This window comes from Podarcis liolepis, assembly GCF_965112155.1.
Source record: "Podarcis liolepis genome assembly, chromosome: 11".
Classification (NCBI taxonomy): Eukaryota; Metazoa; Chordata; class Lepidosauria; order Squamata; family Lacertidae; genus Podarcis; species Podarcis liolepis.
Genome location: NC_139565.1, coordinates 39,361,411 through 39,380,075, shown reverse-complemented (window position 1 = coordinate 39,380,075; position 18,665 = coordinate 39,361,411). Strand labels below are relative to the sequence as shown.

General features: G+C 40.2%; 1 protein-coding gene across 2 annotated transcripts in view; it reads left to right on the top strand.

Annotated features, from left to right (window-relative positions):
- Positions 1 to 18,665, top strand: part of ERBIN (erbb2 interacting protein) — a 90,631-nt gene that overhangs the window by 17,719 nt on the left and 54,247 nt on the right. For both annotated transcript variants that reach the window (XM_083465172.1, XM_083465171.1), the window contains exons 2-4: positions 11,347 to 11,403; positions 14,200 to 14,397; positions 16,860 to 16,977. In XM_083465172.1, coding sequence (XP_083321298.1) covers positions 14,209 to 14,397; positions 16,860 to 16,977 — 307 coding nt within the window. In that variant the 5' untranslated portion in view covers positions 11,347 to 11,403; positions 14,200 to 14,208. The remainder of the gene's footprint in view (positions 1 to 11,346; positions 11,404 to 14,199; positions 14,398 to 16,859; positions 16,978 to 18,665) is intronic.

Sequence of the window (18,665 nt, the reverse complement as noted above, 5' to 3'; positions counted from 1 at the left end):
GCTACTTCAAGTAGATGTTAAATAGCATCTACAACACAGTTGTATGGGACGCGGGTGGCGCTGTGGGTAAAAGCCTCAGCGCCTAGGACTTGCCAATCGAAAGGTCGGTGGTTCGAATCCCCATAGAGGGGTGCGCTCTCGTTGCTCGGTCCCAGCGCCTGCCAACCTAGCAGTTTGAAAGCACCCTCGGGTGCAAGTAGATAAATAGGGACCGCTTACTAGTGGGAAGGTAAACGGCATTCTGTGTGCTGCGCTGGCTCGCCAGATGCAGCTTGTCACGCTGGCCACGTGACCCGGAAGTGTCTTTGGACAGCGCTGGCTCCCGGCCTCTAGAGTGAGATGAGCGCACAACCCTAGAGTCTGTCAAGACTGGCCCGTACGGGCAGGGGTACCTTTACCTTTACAACACAGTAGTATTACTGTGGCTCCTCAGAGCATAATGGCAACTGACCTTAAAAATGGTCATTTTGGAACAAAGGAAGTTTAAAAGGAGACTGCCCCATGAAACTGCTGAATTTGATGTTGTCACTTGTTGTAATGAATTGACATAATGGGTTTTTATCAATCTACAACTGTTAATTGGCTTACCAATGCCAGGATGCCTGTAGTATCAACAATGACTGTTTTGTGAATTGTCACTAATTATGTAATGATTGCTGTCTCTAATTTATGCATTTCACCTTCTGTTGACCTCATTGTTCACAATCTTCCTACAGGATAACATGTCACACATTTGAGGCAGTCCACTGGAGAACATAAAATCTTATGCCGCAATAAATTTTTTAGTGTTTAGGATGCTACAAGACTTTGTTGTTTTTAGTCTCTAAACCCCCTGCTTGGCAGGGGGTTGGACTCGATGGCCCTTGTGGTCTCTTCCAACTCTATGATTCTATGATTCTAGTCTCATTTGTGATTACCAGCAGATCTTTCCAATGTGTAACTGAAATTAGCCTCAGAGTGCATGAATTTTCACTGCATCTGTAACTTTTGAGCAGGAGTTATGCAGACTTTTTTTTCTTACATAAATTAGATGCGGCTTTTAAGATGAGCAGAGGTTAGTCACAGCAATTTAAGAAGCAGTACAATATATTATCCACTGAAAAGTACATAGTGGGAGCAAATTATATATTTTTTGCCTGCATGATTATCGGTTTGCACCCATTTGTTTCTTTTTAGAATTTTATCCTGCCTTTTTGGTGACAACCACAACAACAACCCTATGGTAGTGTACAATAAAACAGAAATAAAAACAACATAAAACATTAGCAATGATATTAAATTAAAAAGATGCGTCTTGACTTCTTCTTTTGTAAAACAGAGAATGAGGAGGTCAATTGTGGTTCTAAATGGAGTACATTCTACAGTCTCGGAGCAACATGGTGGTGGGGTAGGCTTCTCTTGGCAGTGGTATACCCTCAAAACAGCCTCTCTGGCAGGTCTTAATAATAGGACAAATTCATGATAGCCTAGTACATCATAAACAGTGTTAGAATGTCTAGTCGCCATTGGGGGAGGGGGTCAGCAACACTTTTTATTAATTATTTTGATAAGCATGAATTAATATGCAATTCACATAAGTGACACATTGTTAATATCATATTTTTAACAAATTGTTAATACATGTTTAATTTGGTGTTTACAATAAAAATATTGGTACCATACGTACCATACTTCAGTTTTCAAAACATTCTACTCTTTATTGTAAAATTCTGTAAAATATCGTCAATCCTTAACGTATACTTTGAGGCACATATATTTCAGCAATCCTTGAGTGTCAACCAGGCGCAAAAAATGGCACCCAGACTTTTTGAGGTGCTCGCAAATAGAGAATCTTTAGGCACGAAATGTGCCTGGTGCCTTGCTACGTAATTTCAAACCTTGATCATAAACAACTTCAGATCAAGCCAGAATATTAAACCAACTTCAGACTAGGGTTTTATATCCTTCTTTGTACTGAAGTAGACTCAATATAGTTTCCTAGTTTGGATGAAATGGGAAGCTATACTGACATGAAGCCTTCCTGGTTTGTTTGCCAGCTCGTGCTGGTGAAGAAATTGCATTCCCAGCCAAAAACTCTTTCCTATCTTGGCTTTAACTTCCAAACTCTCCCAAAGTCTTAACAGAAACTTCTGATATCTTGACTGCCTATAATTTCTGAAGGTTTCTGATAGAGTGGGGTTAGAGGCAGTCAGAAATATTAGCTTGTTATAACACTTTTTTGCCTAGTGTATTTGTAGTTGATCGGTATGTTTCTATTTATAAATTTATTCATTGTTAGATGTGGCAGGACATTTATCATTTTTCAGCACATAATGATTTACTGGTAGATCACTGGTTCCCAATTGGCCATCTTTGGACCCCAGGGTCCGTGTAACCCGCCCAGGGGGTATGCAGTACCATTTACATAACAAAAACTACCCATAGAGATAACAAAATTTTCATAAGTAGGGGGTCCGTGGTTTGGCTTTTGAAAAACAGAGGCTCCACAGTACTTCGTCAAAAGGAACCACTGGTTTAGATAATTAAAAATAAAGATAGTACAGGAAAAGCAGCTTGCAGCTTGGGTGAGTAAAAGTTAAGGGTTATCTTGTCGCATTTCTTAGTTGTTGTCACTGAGAACCAGTATCCCTTTATATCCCCACATGCCCCCGTAATACTGTGATGCATCCCTACCTAACGGCAGGGATATCTTGCTTTCTTTATTCCATTTTAAAGGACCTAGGCAGGTAATGCAGAGATTAGTTGGGAAATCCTCACAAAATACAATTATTGATCCCCCTGAGGCCAGTGAATGGTTTTTGCCAGAGGGTGATAGGCACTCCCCCCCAAACTGTACATACAGAATTCTCACACAATAATACACAGTAAGATATTCACTCATGACTTGGATGCGCACACACACACACACACACACACACACACACGACTGAGCTTCCCATTTACTCTTTGGTTTTAAAAATACTTAGGTATTTGAAGTAACAGAGAGTCAGTTCTTCAGTATAATTGCCCTGAGAATCATTATTGCAATAATATAATATGAATAATTTTTTAATCAGCCAGTACTGTTTCATCAAATGTGGAAGGAAGTTAAAGGTGCTTAACTAGCTGTCCTTTTTTGTTGGTTTTACACTTTCCCCCCCAAAAGCTCATTGGATTTGCTGTGCTGTAGAATATGGGACTCAGAATTTTTGACCACACTGACAAGCCCATGGTACTGTAATGGTGTTTGGTCTAGCAGACATCCTCAAAAAAGCAGTCTACCTCTACTGTTGGAGGCAAGTCTCTGATTGCCACTGGCTGGGAATTGCAGTTGGGAAGAAAGCCTTTAAGAATACAAATCCACCTAACAAGTAACCTCATCTAGTCCACATTTTACCAGCTTCTCTGCAGGAATATCATGGAGTACTTTGTCAAAAACCTTACTGAAATCAAAATACACTACAGGCAACAACTGATTTATGTGCATTTGATTGACACATAGTCGTGCATGCGCACATGGCATCGAACCCGGAAGTGACCTGAAAGGTCACGAAAATGTCACTTAAAGGGTGGAATAGGAGTGGGCCAGGGCAGACAGGGGCATTCTGGAAATGTTAAAGCAGGAATGGGGTGGAGTTCATGCCCAGTTAGTATCTAGGCTAGAACTCTAGTGTCTTATGGGCATGGAAGTGTTTCCAGAATTAAATGCAGAACATTCTTGCAGTTTGGGATTGGCATTGTAAATCACATGGTAGTTGGGCACAGCTTGACATAAGATTATCTCAAGGTTGCAGACAGTTCTTTTCATTCATTCTATCACACCCTAAGAAGTAGCATTACTGCCCCCTGCAAGACCTAAATCTTGGGGTACCACTAAAGTGAACCAGGCCATTTCCTCTCTGGTGTGGGGAGACATCTCTTATCTATCCCTAGAAAGAATTGCATTGGAAACAACAGAGGATATTCTTTGAGGCATGATTGCTGTGGGTTTTGGATTCTGTAGTCCACTCCAGAATCCATTCCTTGCTCTACCAAAGCTTTTGGACTGAAATCAAGCAATTTCTTTCTGCTCATAATAATCCCCCTTAATACAGTTCTATCTGGACTGGCTTTTAATGGTATCATAGTAAATGTTCTATATAGTTGGTGTGTGCAGTGTCTTTTAAAATATGTAGCTGGCCTTTTAAATAGAAATAGACAATTTAAATAGCTGCACCTAGCATTTATTATTTCCCTACAGAACCAAGTGAAGAGAGGTAACGCAATGAGGATTGGCCGTTTCTGTTTTCAGGCTGGGAATTACTGGATGGCTGCTTAAATACGACCCATGCTGTCTGAAATGTATGAATCCAGTTTAAGCAGCTTATGCTGTATCTTGTGATTTAAAGAATACTGATAGCTTTATCATCTCTCTGTAAGCAGATAGAATACAATCCTATTAATCCCTGCAGATATTTCTTTGTATATCATTGAAGCCTTCACCTGGTATGTTGAAGTTGTGTTTTCATGAAAGTTTTGATGCAGTAAGCAAGAACAACACAGTGCCAACATTCTCTCTGTATTTTATTTATTTACTGGTTCAATCTAAAAAATGATTAAATTCTGTAGACTTCTGATATTGTGGGTTTTTTCTTATGATTCCTATCATTATTTATATGATATTGCTTATCCTGTGACTGTAGTCCTAAATCAGAATTAGAGAAAAAAAAATATTGTTTTCCCCTTATAGCAGGCATAGGCAAACTGGCCCTCCAGATGTTTTGACACTATAATTCCCATCATCCCTGACCACTGGTCCTGTTAGCTAGGGATGATGGGAGTTGTAGTCCCCAAACATCTGGAGGGCTGAGTTTGCCTATGCCTGACTTATAGTAATCCAGATTCTTTTAAACAAACACACTTCCAGATTGTGCCATCTGTGCTGGTCCTGGTAGTTAATGTTTTCTGTGCAGGTTAATCAGGATGCTAGCATGACTTCACTGCTGTTCTTTTTTACCTTGTGAGCGTTGGATACCCACATGGTAATATTTTCGATGTCACTGACCTGCCTGGGAACACCCTTAAATATTTACTGATACAGATGACTATCAACTTACGTGGAAGTTACATTCTGGGAGAAAACACATAAAGCCAATATCACATATAGCCAAAACACATTGGTTCCAATGGTAGGTGGGATTGCCCAAAGTCTTTTTTCTTGGATGCCTGCCCCTTCTTCTGCATGCTTGACCTCTAAGCTGTACCTGCCCAGAAACTATGGTACTGTATTCTAAATCTGACCTTTCTAGATGAACCCCTTTAAAAGTGGAAAGAAAGGATTGCTAATTACAATTGTTCTGTGTATGTACAGTGGTACCTCCGGTTGCGAATGGGATCTGTTCCGGAGCTCCAGTTGCATCCCAAGGAATTCGCAACCAGAGGTGCTGCTTCTGCACATGCATGCGGCGAAACCTGGAAAAATACTTCCGGGTTTGCTGCGTACATATCCTGAAGGATATGTAACTGGAGGTGAACGCAAGTAGAGGTACCGCTATACTTATCTTTCTACTTCAGTGTTGGCCTGGGCCTACACATCAGTATATATACATCAGTATATCGTGCAGGACTGGTATGAGGGGCAGGCAGCGATGATGGCTTCACTCAGAGGTATATCGTGGGCGAAACTGTTGCCTCCTGAGTCCCTCTGCTACCAGCACCCAGCGCACCAAGGGAGAAACAAGCTGCAGTCAGGCCCTGGAGGCAGAGGTACTCGGGAGCAGTGGCGGTTTCACCAGTGATATACCACTGAGTGAAACTGCCATTGCAGTCTTCCCTCATACTGCTGCAGAGGCAGAAACAAGCTGCATCAGTGAGGCTCTGATACAGCTTGTTTCTCCCTTGCTTCTTTAAACTGCTTGGCTGAGGAGTGTTCCACTGCCCTCGCCTCGGCCAAACAGTTTTACGGAGCCCCAGACCTGCCACCAGCTCGCAGCGTCAGGGTGGGGGCTCCGTTAAAGTGCTCCCTCTCTCCAGCTGAGGGAGCCCTGATCCTTCTCCTGCTCGCATCCTTTTTTATTTAAGGATCTTCTTTGTAAAACAAATTGAGCAATAAAACAGTTTTAAATAGTAAAAGGGAAGTACTTACGAAAATTCAGGAAATGTTGACAAGAATTGAACTTTGAATACAATTAGTAAGACATTGAGTAGAAGCAAGTCGAAAACAATGGTAGCAGTCCAAAAGGGAGGGGGAAACCTCAGGAGGTCACTGGAGAATATAGTATCCAAATAACTTTATTGTGCATGGTGTGGGGGGAGATGCTAAGCGTTTGGATTTCTACACGTTGGCTGCTTGCAAGCTTTGAATTTAAGTGCCATAAGAATCTTCAAAAGTCAGACACATTGACTTCAGTGGGATTTCCCCACCTGATGTGTGCATCCTAAATCATTACAAGATTGTAGGTTGATGATATTATATTTGTAAACTTATCCCATTGCTTTTAATCTTGAGTTCCAACATAGCTGACAATTGGGATCCAAGTGCAGTGTCCAGTGAGCATTTTGTAGTGAGGAGTGTTCTTAAATAAGATTCAAGAGCATGTTTTCAGTTTAAACTGGTTACATAATAATCTGTCAAGCTTAATTGGCTGTTAGCAGGCAAGTAAATCGAGGAAGCACATAAAATAAAGCTGTCAGTTTGGGAACCATTGTGAAGTGTTGAATTGGAGATGATCTGTCACCTGTTTTCTAGCTTGTGTTGTGCGGGGGAGGGGGCATTTCCACAGAGCTTCATGCAGAGATTATGATTACTCCGAAAAGAAGGCTGCCTGTGTTCAAATAATAATATGTTAATAGTGGAAATCAAAGCAATAGCTGTTTGCTCCAGTTTTTATCTCCACCCCTCCATGTTTGTGTATATAAGTGATTTAAGAGTTACGTTTAAAATTTTTACTAAAGCATTAGTATGCTCACTGTTTATTTCATTTAGAAGAGATGTTGGTTAAATTCAAATGATTCTCCAAACAGTTGATTTGGGAGGGCTAAGAATGAACCATTGATTCCTTCTCCTACTTCATGGGTTCCTTTCACACAGCTGGCCATCAGATCTTAATTGGGAAGGTGCTAATCTCTATAAACTGTTAATTTGGAAGCCCACTTCAAATCATGGTTTGAAGGTTAATGTAACCACAGTTTTGCCCATTTAGTATATGACTGCATACTATACACAGCAAACACTTATGTCCTGGGGAGTCAGGACCAAGGATGCGGAATTGGAGAAGAGAGCCTCTCTCTCCCATTGTATGTCCTGATGCCCGTGACCATGGTTTGAGGAATTAGTGATATCTGAACTGAACCACTGAGTAAAGATCTGATCCTTTGCACTAAGCCCCCCCCCCCAACATTTTAGCTAGTTTTCTACTTGTAAGCACTAGAGCAAACTGTTTTCCATGGTAGGTTTTAATAAGGTTTGAAAATGGTACTTCATGTTTCTGTAATTGTAACTGGTCACTTGGAAAAAAGAAGGAAAATGTGTTGTTGTTTTTTAAAAAAGAATGTTACTTTTAAAAAAGGCAACTAATAGGACTTATTATTTGTATTGGTTCCTGTAGAAATTCAACCTCATTATAAGGATCCATGATTCAAACATTAAAATTGTCAGTTAATAACTTACTGTTGAGCACGGTCTGCATGTATTCTTGGCATAATGTTTTGTTGTTTTTGGGTGAAAAGTTGGAAGTGGAATTTTATCATTGTTAAGCTATGCTTGCTCAAACTAAACTTGCTGTAATGAGGCTGCTGTCATATACAGACTTTGAACGGCTGTTCAGATATTAACACACACTTACATGCCCATGATGAGATTGTAAGGGGTCCAAAAGCTGACATGATTCCTTCCCTCCACATAGAGATAAGTCCCTAGGGAAATTTTTAGTTCATGTATCCAGGATTGGAGGAGATTCTGCATAGAAATAATTGCATGATCATCTGGCTTAGGTGTGCTGGGGGATCTGGAGAGGAAGTTTATTTTTTTTGGGGGGGGGTAAAACCACAGGGTAGGTGCTGATGTGTCCTACTTCTCTCTCTCTCACACCCCCCCCACACCCGGATTCTAAATAACCTAGCTACTTTCTTAAAAACTGACTTGGAAATTGATATTAATTTGACCCCTTTAACATGAGTATGCTTGTGTAAACCATAATGGACAACTATTTTGATTGGGGCTGCACTTGGGTTAAACAAACAAATAAATAAATAATTTCTGGTGTTGCTGTGTAGGGTTTCAAAGGCAGTGTGGATAACCCATTTTCCATCTTCTTTAAAAGAAGAAGAGTTTGGATTTGATATCCCGCCTTTCACTCCCCTTCAGGAGTCTCAAAGCGGCTAACATTCTCCTTTCCCTTCCTCCCCCACAACAAACACTCTGTGAGGTGAGTGGGGCTGAGAGACTTCAGAGAAGTGTGACTGGCCCAAGGTCACCCAGAAGCTGCATGTGGAGGAGCGGGGAAGCGAACCCGGTTCACCAGATTACGAGACTACCGCTCTTAACCACTACACCACACTGGCTCTCTCGGAGCCAGGGAGGCCGCTCTCCCCTTGTAATGGATATGCTCCTTCCCTTGCAGTCATAGCCTTCGTTTCCTCAATGTTAGGACTACAAAACACTTGGAACATGTTCTTTGCTTGAGCTATTACGTCGAACCCTAAATGAGAGAACATGTTTGCTGTTTTATAGGGTTTATGGTTGGAATGATGCAACAGAGATTCCATTCTGAAACTGTTTTTAGTCTGCTGGATGTCTGATTTAAACATCGTGCTGTTGTAAGAGCTTCTGTTTTAAAATTAGTCCACAATGTGCCTAATTTTATAACTAGTTTTATAACTTCTTCCTTACGGGATATCATAGCAAATATTACTGATGATGCTATACTAGAATTTTATTCTAGACTTATTCAGATAAAATACTTTTGCCCCTGACAACCCCTGATGGTTGTGAACTGCCTTGAGATCTGTGGGTGAAGGACACTATACAAATTTAATTAAATAATAATAATAGTGCTCGTTGAGGTAGTACATCTGTGTCTGGGGTGCATATCCATTCAGACAACAGATAGAGAGAGGCCTATCAGGGAGAAGACTTCTAGCATAGCATTCATTGTGGCATTCTAGTTTTCCTTGTCTGGAAGCTGCTTTTCCCATTGGAGAGCAGTCAGTCCTCTGAATCACCACCTGCATTCTGCCAGCCCAGATGCAGGTTTACCACCTCTAATGAGAATTAGGTCACTGTCCCTCATGTAAAATACTCTACAGCTTTCTTAATATCATCCTATCAGAAACTAAGAAAAGGCATCACATAGTCCCTGTTTGTGAGATCAGATTAAACCAGGCTGAATTATTTTATCTGTGACATTATCAAGCTGTCTCATTTTTGATCTCTTAATGGTTTTACAGCAAATCCTCTATCTATAATGGAATTAGTCCATTAATCTTACTGCTGAGCTTGAATGTTTTTTTCTTTCCCCCACTTGACTCCAGTGTATTTTTAGTGATTAGACCATAAAAATAATAAATTGTAATTGCACTTGTTGCTGGCTGTACAGAAAACGTGTGTGGGCACACATACACATGCTTTGTATGAATGATTCCTATCAAACTAGTTTTCCAAAACTACAATTTTGGTGACAGGGAAACATTGTAAGGTCTGGTCTTGGTTGTATACAATATTAACTTGCTACATGTAACTTCTTCATTGAGTAAACTGAGGCACACGATAAACCATTTAAATATTTATCAAACTTTTCTGTTTTCTTAGCCTTTGGGGTGTATTGTTATTAGCCTAAAAATATCTATTTAAAGCCACAACTAAAAGCCTATTTTTTAAAAAATTAGAAAGCTGAATTCTAATGCAGGTTACAAAAGAAGTCATGGGCTGTGTAATAACCTTCCTGATTCAGCATACCTATACTAACACATAGGATAAAACCCTTCTCTATATGCGGAGGGATCGCAGTAGGGCAGTGGTTCCCAAACTCCCCACATCTGACCTTTACCCTGACCATAAGGCATAACAAAAGCCCTGCCTTCCAGACTGTTGCAGGAAACAGGAAGTCTGTTTGTGCCTCATATAATCCCCATTTGGTGTGATGCCAACATATGGAGAGAAAAGGTTTGTGATATGCCCCATTAGGATCCCTCTGTACACAAGATCTCTTTTGCCCCCTGCATGGTGAAGAATTGTGCTCACAATATGCATGTGTTACATAGTTCACAATACATTGAGGATTTGTATAAGAACCAGCGTTGCTCATTTGAAAGAGAATTTTGACAAGGGTCTATGTTAAAACCATAGCTTTTTCTGTTAAAATCGGAGTACTGCTGAAATGTAAAGCTTCCTGGTCTCCTGTGCTGCTTCCATGTGTGAAACTATCATAAGAGGAACAAATACCTAAGCAAAATCATGGTTTTCTTTAGAAAAATGCAGTAGCTTACATGTCCTAGTTGTATTTATGTAAATAGGAAATCAGTGTTTTCATTCATATTATGAATATACTTTAATGCATGATAAGGATGTTATATGTTCCTTGTACAGATTGCTTCTACATCAGAACTTCCCTAAGATTGTTTCACATATTTTGTCATGTATTCTGAAAACATTAAGTATAGGTTAGAGACAATATTGGCTGACTTGTACAATTCTGTCTTCCTGGATCTTAAAGTAAATAAATATGGGGTGGTAAGTAACTGCCATCTGCTTCATACAGAGAGATTGTGTTCTATAAATGTAGATAGTTAAAACTATGTAGACTAGCCTTTTGATTACTAGTGTAGTTATCAGTCTTGACATCAATAAATGGATCCCTTTAATTGTAATAATAATTTGGGACATTGTTTTCAGGTTAATGGGTGCCACTTGGTTTTTCTACTGAGTGGGTGGGTACTGTTTTTCTACTGAGTGTGATGATTCTCATTTTTAAAATTTGGTATAGGTTTAACTATACTAACACGTACATAGTCGAAATGTAACATTTCATGGTCTATGAACTTCCTTTTGATTTTATTTTGATATTTAAATGAATGCATCTGAATATTTTGGAGAAACCATTGCAGTAATAAAGTGGATGGCAAAGTAGACTTTGTTGTTTTACCTATTCTCTGCCTTTAAATTTAAAATGTGTACCCAGGATGTTTGGTGAGTTTTCTAAATGATACTGGTTTTTAGAAATATAGGGTAGAATCTCCAGAATGTTAGGAGGTTCGTAGAATCATGGAATTGTAAAGTTGATTTTTTCCATTCAGTATATATAAATGTAATAGAAATGAAAGGGAAGCAGGGATCCTGCTTTTTCAGATTCATAGTTTTGCCTAAGATTGTCATTTCTTTTTCTTTCCCAGAATGTTGGCTATGAAAGCTCAGGGAAGAAGTAGCAGGGAGAAAAACATTACCCAGTGGTAAGTTTAACTCTCCTCCCCATTGAATTAGATAAAAAAGTAATGTTTCAATCACATTGGTTTTTAAACTTTTTTTTTTTTTACTATTTTTTAGCTTTGGGTAACAAATAAAATATTAGCAATACCTTTAACTGTATATATGCTTATAAAAGTAATCAGGAAATGAAGAAGAAACTATTTAGTTTTCAGAAACAATTTAGCTGTTTAGTTTTGTAATTCAAATTTTAGCAATACTTCATTTTCAATTTAATATTATTATTAATTAAATTTCCATATCATCCTTCATCTGAAAATCACAGGATAGTTTGCAATATAGTTTGTGGACTGTCTCGCCAGAGTGGTGCATGCTCTGGTTATCTCCCGCTTGGACTACTGCAATGCGCGCTATGTGGGGCTACCTTTGAAGGTGACTCGGAAACTACAACTAATCCAGAATGCGGCAGCTAGACTGGTGACTGGGGGCGGCCGCCGAGACCATATAACACCGGTCTTGAAAGACCTACATTGGCTCCCAGTACGTTTCCGAGCACAATTCAAAGTGTTGGTGCTGACCTTTAAAGCCCTAAATGGCCTCGGTCCAGTATACCTGAAGGAGCGTCTCCACCCCCATCATTCTGCCCGGACGCTGAGGTCCAGCGCCGAGGGCCTTCTGGCGGTTCCCTCATTGTGAGAAGCAAAACTACAGGGAACCAGGCAGAGGGCCTTCTCGGTAGTGGCGCCCGCCCTGTGGAACGCTCTTCCAGCAGATGTCAAAGCGATAAACAACTACCTGACATTCAGAAGATATCTTAAGGCAGCCCTGTTCAGGGAAGTTTTTAACGTGTGATATTTTACTGTATTTTTGGTTTCTATGGAAGCCGCCCAGAGTGGCTGGGGAGGCCAAGCCAGATGGGCGGGGTATAAATAAATTATTATTATTATTATTATTATTATTATTATTATTATTATTATTATTATTATTATTATTATTTAAAAACACAAAAATGCATATGATGATGATGATGATGATTTATATCCTGCCCTCCCTGGCCAAGTCCGGGCTCAGGGCTGCTAACATCAGGTATAAAAACAATTGATTAAAATACAACTTAAAATGCAGCCTCATTTCAGTGGAAGCCCAGATCAAAAACTGTTTGGGGGGAGAAAATGTCAGATCTTCATCAAGGCCAACTATCCAGACTGGTCCTACGTGGGCCAGAAAAAAGCCAGGGAAATCCCCAAATAGGGGTTCCATCACAGAAGGAAAAGGAAAGAGGGGGAGGGGATCAGGCTGATTCCAAGCCAAAGGCCAGGCGGAACAACTCTGTCTTACAGGCCCTGCGGAAAGAAATCAGATCCCGCAAGGCCCTGGTCTCATGAGACAGAGTGTTCCACCAGGCCGGAGCCAGCGTTGAAAAGGCCCTGGCCCTGGTTGAGGCTAATCTGACTTCCCTAGGGCCCAGGACCTCTAGAGTGTTGCTATTTATGGACCTTAAGGTCCTCCGCAGGACATACCAGGAGAGGCGGTCCCGTAGGTACGAGGGTCCTAGGCTGCAAAGGACTTTAAAGGTCAAAACCAGCACCTTAAATCTGACCCTGTACCCCACTGGGAGCCAGTGCAGCTGGAAAAGCACTGGGTGAATGTGGTCCCGCGGCGAGGACCCCTTAAGGAGCCTCGCTGCGGCATTCTGCACCCATTGGAGTTTCTGGGACAACTTCAAGGGCGGCCCCGTGTAGAGCACGTTACAGTAGTCAAGCCTGGAGGTGACTGTTGCATGGATCACTGGCCAGATCAGGGCGGGAAAGGTAAGGGACCAACTGATAAGGCGGAGATGGAAAAATGCTGCCTTTGCAGTAGCTGCAGCCTGCGCCTCCGTGGAGAGGGAGGCATCAAAGGTTACACCCAAACTCTTGACAGAAGGCACTGGCACAAATTGAGCCCCAGCAAGAGATGAGAGTTGGCCCCATAACAAACAAACACACCCACACCCCAAGTTTAAAAGGCCATAGATTGCTTAACCAGACAAAGGCCTGGAAGAAGAGAAATGTTCAAAAAAGTAATCCTTTAGCTGTGCCCTTTACCTCTTATTGTTCTATCAATCCAGCCATTAAACTTTAAACTTTAAACTGGAGCTAAGCCATGGTTTAGTTTAGATGCATTACATCTGAACCTGGGCTTGTGGTTTGTCTTGCTTCAGGCAAAGTATGTTTGTTTTTGGTTTACTGCTTGTTTGTCTGAGGCAGACAAACTATGAGTCTGAGTTTGGATATGGCTTAGCTCTGAGCAGCAGAAGAACTAGAAGAGAAGCAAAACAGCCATGGTTAGTTAACTCAGGAAGTACTGACTTACAGCACACAGAGAAGAAGCGGAGGGGATAGGGTGGTGCCCTTATGGAATGGTTGTTCACAAGGCTTATGTATATAAACCATGATATATACATTTGAGTATTTACTCCCTTAACACCCCGATGCTTTGCAAGTTGAGTAAAGTTATAGTTGACTGCATGGCTGGATTCTACTGTAATGAAAGAGTAGAGTAGCATGAAGAGGTCACTATTTCTGCTGAGAGATAGTTTAATCTGAAGAACCGTATGGGTATGACCTTTTTTAAAAAAACCCAAACCCAGATTTGTGTAACTGTCAGCTTTCACAGTACTAATTTATACAGTATTGCTTATTGATATACTACTTTTTAGTCTAAAGGCCTTTTCCTTTACATACCTTTTCTATCCTTGCTAAAGTATATGGCAGTATTTTGTGCAGCATCCTAAGTCTATTGCTATTTTTGCATTGATTTGTTTCCTCTTTTTACAATAGTGCCTGAAAATGACAACAAAGCGGAACTTGTTTGTGCGGTTGGTGCCATGCCGCTGTTTGCGTGGAGAAGAAGAAACTGTCACTGCGCTTGATTACTCTCACTGCAGCTTGGAGCAGGTGCCGAAGGAGATTTTTACTTTCGAAAAGACATTGGAAGAACTCTATTTAGATGCTAATCAAATTGAAGAACTTCCAAAGGTATGCTATCTTCTAATTGTGTGAGTGAGAAAAGAGTGCTCACGTGCACATTTGTGCACAAGGACAGGGGATGGACTGATAATCTTCTAGTTGCTTTATAACACCGATAGCCAGTATTGCTGAACATGGTCCTGTGCAGGTCCGCACCAAAGTGAACCATGGTTAATATTAAAAGGTACCTGAATTTTGCAGCCTCATTTGCAGCCAGTGAATTTGGGGTCCATTTTTCTGATTATGGGGAGGAGGAGGAGCTTACCTTTAGAAGTGATAGCAGTAACTTGTTTGTGTTTTGTATAGTACTTATTGTGCTACAGATGCAGGTATTGGGAGTGGCAATAGCAGAATTCCCATCTCAGTAGTCTGGACACCATTTACTTTTTCTCAAAACACCTCAAATGCAGTGTCATTCCTGAACATGTGTTTTTGTGTGTGGGAATGATGAGCCATAACTGCAGCCACCATTCTGGGGAGATGGTAGCAGTTGTCACTTTTTCTCCTCCACAATGCTCTGGAATGATACTGGGTTGTATTTCGCTGATAACTTTTACGCAAAGTAGACACATTGAAATTAACATGACAAACTTGGGTTCATTAATTTCATTGGGTCTACTCTGAATAAAAGTGGAATACAACCCATAATGTCCAAGGTATTTGGGGAGAAAACTAGTGGTGTCAGACCACCAAGAGGGGCTCTATACACCTATGGCAATGGGACAATAAAGCTTTTTTTAAAAGTTGCAGAGCCACTACTGAAGAAAAGTGTGAGCCATGAGGGTGGCAAATTTCACCACCACTCCTCAAAACAGCAAAGCTGCTTTGTTACCGTGAGGTAAGGCAGGGGTCGGCCAACTTGGACAGATGGGTGGGACCACCCACCTGTCAATCACCTGACATCGTTATGGCACCGACAGTGATTTTTTAGAGGAGGCTGCTGTATCAGCTGTTCAGCAACCTCCTTTGAACTTTTATGGGTGGCATTCATCTGATTGGCTCTGGGAGCACACTTTCAGATAGGTACCTCCTTTAACTCTTTGCTGATGGGAAAATGCTGTTTAAAAATGAAGCATTTTCTTCTCTGCAGAGGAAGTGGTTTGGATTTAAAGCACCAGAGGAAGCCCTTTGAAGCCAAACTGCTTCCTCAAACCCCCTTGGCATGTGATTTTAAGATGGGGGTGGGAATCTAAAATCTGAGTCTCTAAACAAAATAGCAATGTTTTGTTACTACCTCCAGCTAAAATTATATTTCATTAATATGTACAACTCATATCAGGTTAATAACTATTTCTTTTATCTGAATGCTTAAAAATTTTATGTTAGTAACTTACTTCTTTACTGTTATTTATTTCATAGCTCCTCACGATCATTGTGTAAGATGTTAGGTTGAATGATGGTGAGCAGCCCAAGTGAACTTCATGGCCAAGTGTAGATTTGAACCCTGGTCTCCCCATTCTAATCCAACTCTCACCACTATACTACTCTGGTTTTCAGATCTGTCATTTTCCTCCAGTGGCCAGAATTATCACAATATATAGACTCACCCTCAATATATATATGTTGTAGTCCTCAGTGATGGATTGCTTGTTTTGAATCAGTAGGATACTAAAGAGCACAAGGGGTTTAGCTACAAATCTGCTAGTCCGGTGTTTGAAGTTGCCTCTGCCATTAATTCATTAGGCGCCCTTGGGCAAACTGGTCTCTGTTCCATAATCAGTTTGGAGATAATCCCTGGCTTTCAAGGGTTCGTCTGTAAAGTGATCTGATGTACACAGTCCTTGATTCCAATCTCACTTTCATTTCATGAGATTATATTTTCTCTGCTCGTGATTTGACATCTTCTAGGTTGGTTACCATGAAACATGTCTTAAAGTCAGGGCTTGTGGGCTTTGAATTGCAATGAGTTTTCAAGGGATTCTAGGATCTACAACAGCTACAATGTTTACAAGACTCCACTGCTTTTATGCCTCTAATGGCTTCTAGCCATGTTTCCATAAATGCATTTAACTGTGTTTCTCCCTGGAGTGGAATCAGTTTTGAATATTAACTATGAAGAGCTGTAGATTTGAGGGGGGGGGCAGTTTGGTAAACTTTAGTATGTTTTACACATGTGTTCACCAGAAAGGAGTGTTATGCTGTATTATTAATTTGTTAACAATTTATTTTTTGCTTTAAAGTACAGATTATCAGTATAGACAGATTAATACTTAATAAATAATAATTATGAAGTAAGTTTTTTGCCAACAATTTTATAAGGATATCTGTAGTGTCCTTTAAAACTCTTAATGTACAAGATTAGCTTTGGTTATTTGTTTGTGATTAATAGCTTAAAAATCATGAAACGTAAAATATTTCTTGCAGATTATTTTGAACACTATCATTTCTTTGACTCAGTAGCTGGGCTTTAAGAAGTTTAAACCTAGCATATTACAATAATATGCTCTCTTTTTTGGTCTTTGTCTCAATAGCAACTTTTTAACTGTCAGTCTCTGCACAAGTTGAGTTTGCCGGACAATGATCTAACAACATTGCCTGCATCCATAGCAAATCTCATTAACCTCAGGGAACTGGATGTCAGCAAGAATGGTGAGTTTTTTTTGTTGAAACAATCACAAGCACTGAAGAGCAAGGCTGTATCAGTGTATAAATTTCAGTTTTCTGATTGACCTGTAATAGTTGAGTTTCTGTAAAAAAAATAAAAATTGGTTGTCTCTAACATAGTTCTAAGTGAACATGATTCTCTCATTCTCCTCCCCTCCCCTCACCCCACTCCAATCTGTTCTAAGCATTCCCACAAAGCTCTGGGGTAGATGTGGCAAGGGTTCAGGACCTGCACAGCGAGAAGAGAGCAGAGAAAGGTCTGCTGCACAAGCAAAAATCCTTGTGCTGATTGGACACAGGAGTCGAATTCCTTCCCATTTCTCTTAATTAACAATCTTGTGGTATTGTTATGTAGGGTTTTCCCTTTCTGTTGTCTGTATTCTCAGCCTTACTTCAAATGCCATGCTATACATAGGCACAGTTGTGTAGCTAAACCAAATACCACTTTTGCTTCCTGTCAGTGCAGGGCAAAATCACAATGCTCAAAAGTTGACCTGGTTTTTTGCTGGATGCTTGCGACTCCTGTGTGACCTTTTCTTCACATCTCCTTAGGCTATTGATTTGAACCAAGAGCATTAAAACTTACTTTCTAGCTTGTAAAACATTGATTTCTGTCACTTGTTCATTCCCTAAAACTTTTTAACCATGGCTTCTAGCATGTTACTTAGTTTTTATCTGTTGTTTTCAATGTGCTTTCTTATCAGTTACTGGATTTTTTAAATTGATTACTTTTGTGTCTTGTTTCCCCCCCCCCCATTTATTCAGGATTGTTTACAACTGCTGTGAGCCATCATTTTTTTTAAAAAAAACACCTGAATGGTTGTATAGAATAAGTTAAAATAAATAATAGACTAAGGTGATTATAACCCCCCCCCCAAAATCTCCCCCCTATAGGCTCCAGCAGTCAACACATTTTAAAACTTGAAATATTCCTAGAATGCGCACACTTAAGCTTGGCCTCTGACAAGTCTGAAGTGAAAGGAATTTCATAGCTGTGAGGCAACTGTTGAAAAGTGCCTTGGTCTCTCAGCTTGGAATATATGTAGAATAATCAAGAAACCATACTTGGCAAATCAGAAGGATCACACTGGGACGTAGGCAGAGAATTGGCCTGAATGGAGTGTCAGAATCAAAATAAGACCCCAATGCAGTCATTTTTAGACCAAGTTACCACTGCTGAAAATCAAAGGAAAGGCTTGAAAATGTGTGCTTAAATGTTTAAATTCTAAAACCAGAGAGAATATTCAGGCAACACTTTATTTTCTGTTAGTGAAATAATTCAATAGAAGTGGTATTTTTTTCAGCAAACATACTGGTCTCTCTGATCTATTAATCAGCCTGTCCAGATCCTATTGCTTCAGATGTTTTATAGCTTTGGTCAATGATAGTAACATTAGCATGTATACCTGTCCAATTAATGTAATACAGTCTGGTTGGTTTGATTCTGGTTTGTAGAAGTTCAGATTCTCCTTGATTTATCAGCAATTCATTCTGAACCTTCTATACACCTAGGGAAGTATTACATTATTATGTACTATTTCAAATGTTAATAGAATAGCATTGGTGAGACAAGCGTCGTCTTTTTCTTCAGAAGATACGTCCCTAAACTGCATTAGACTATAATAGGCAAATAGGAGGAAACTATAGTGGAGATTGCAATTTAGCATTTGATT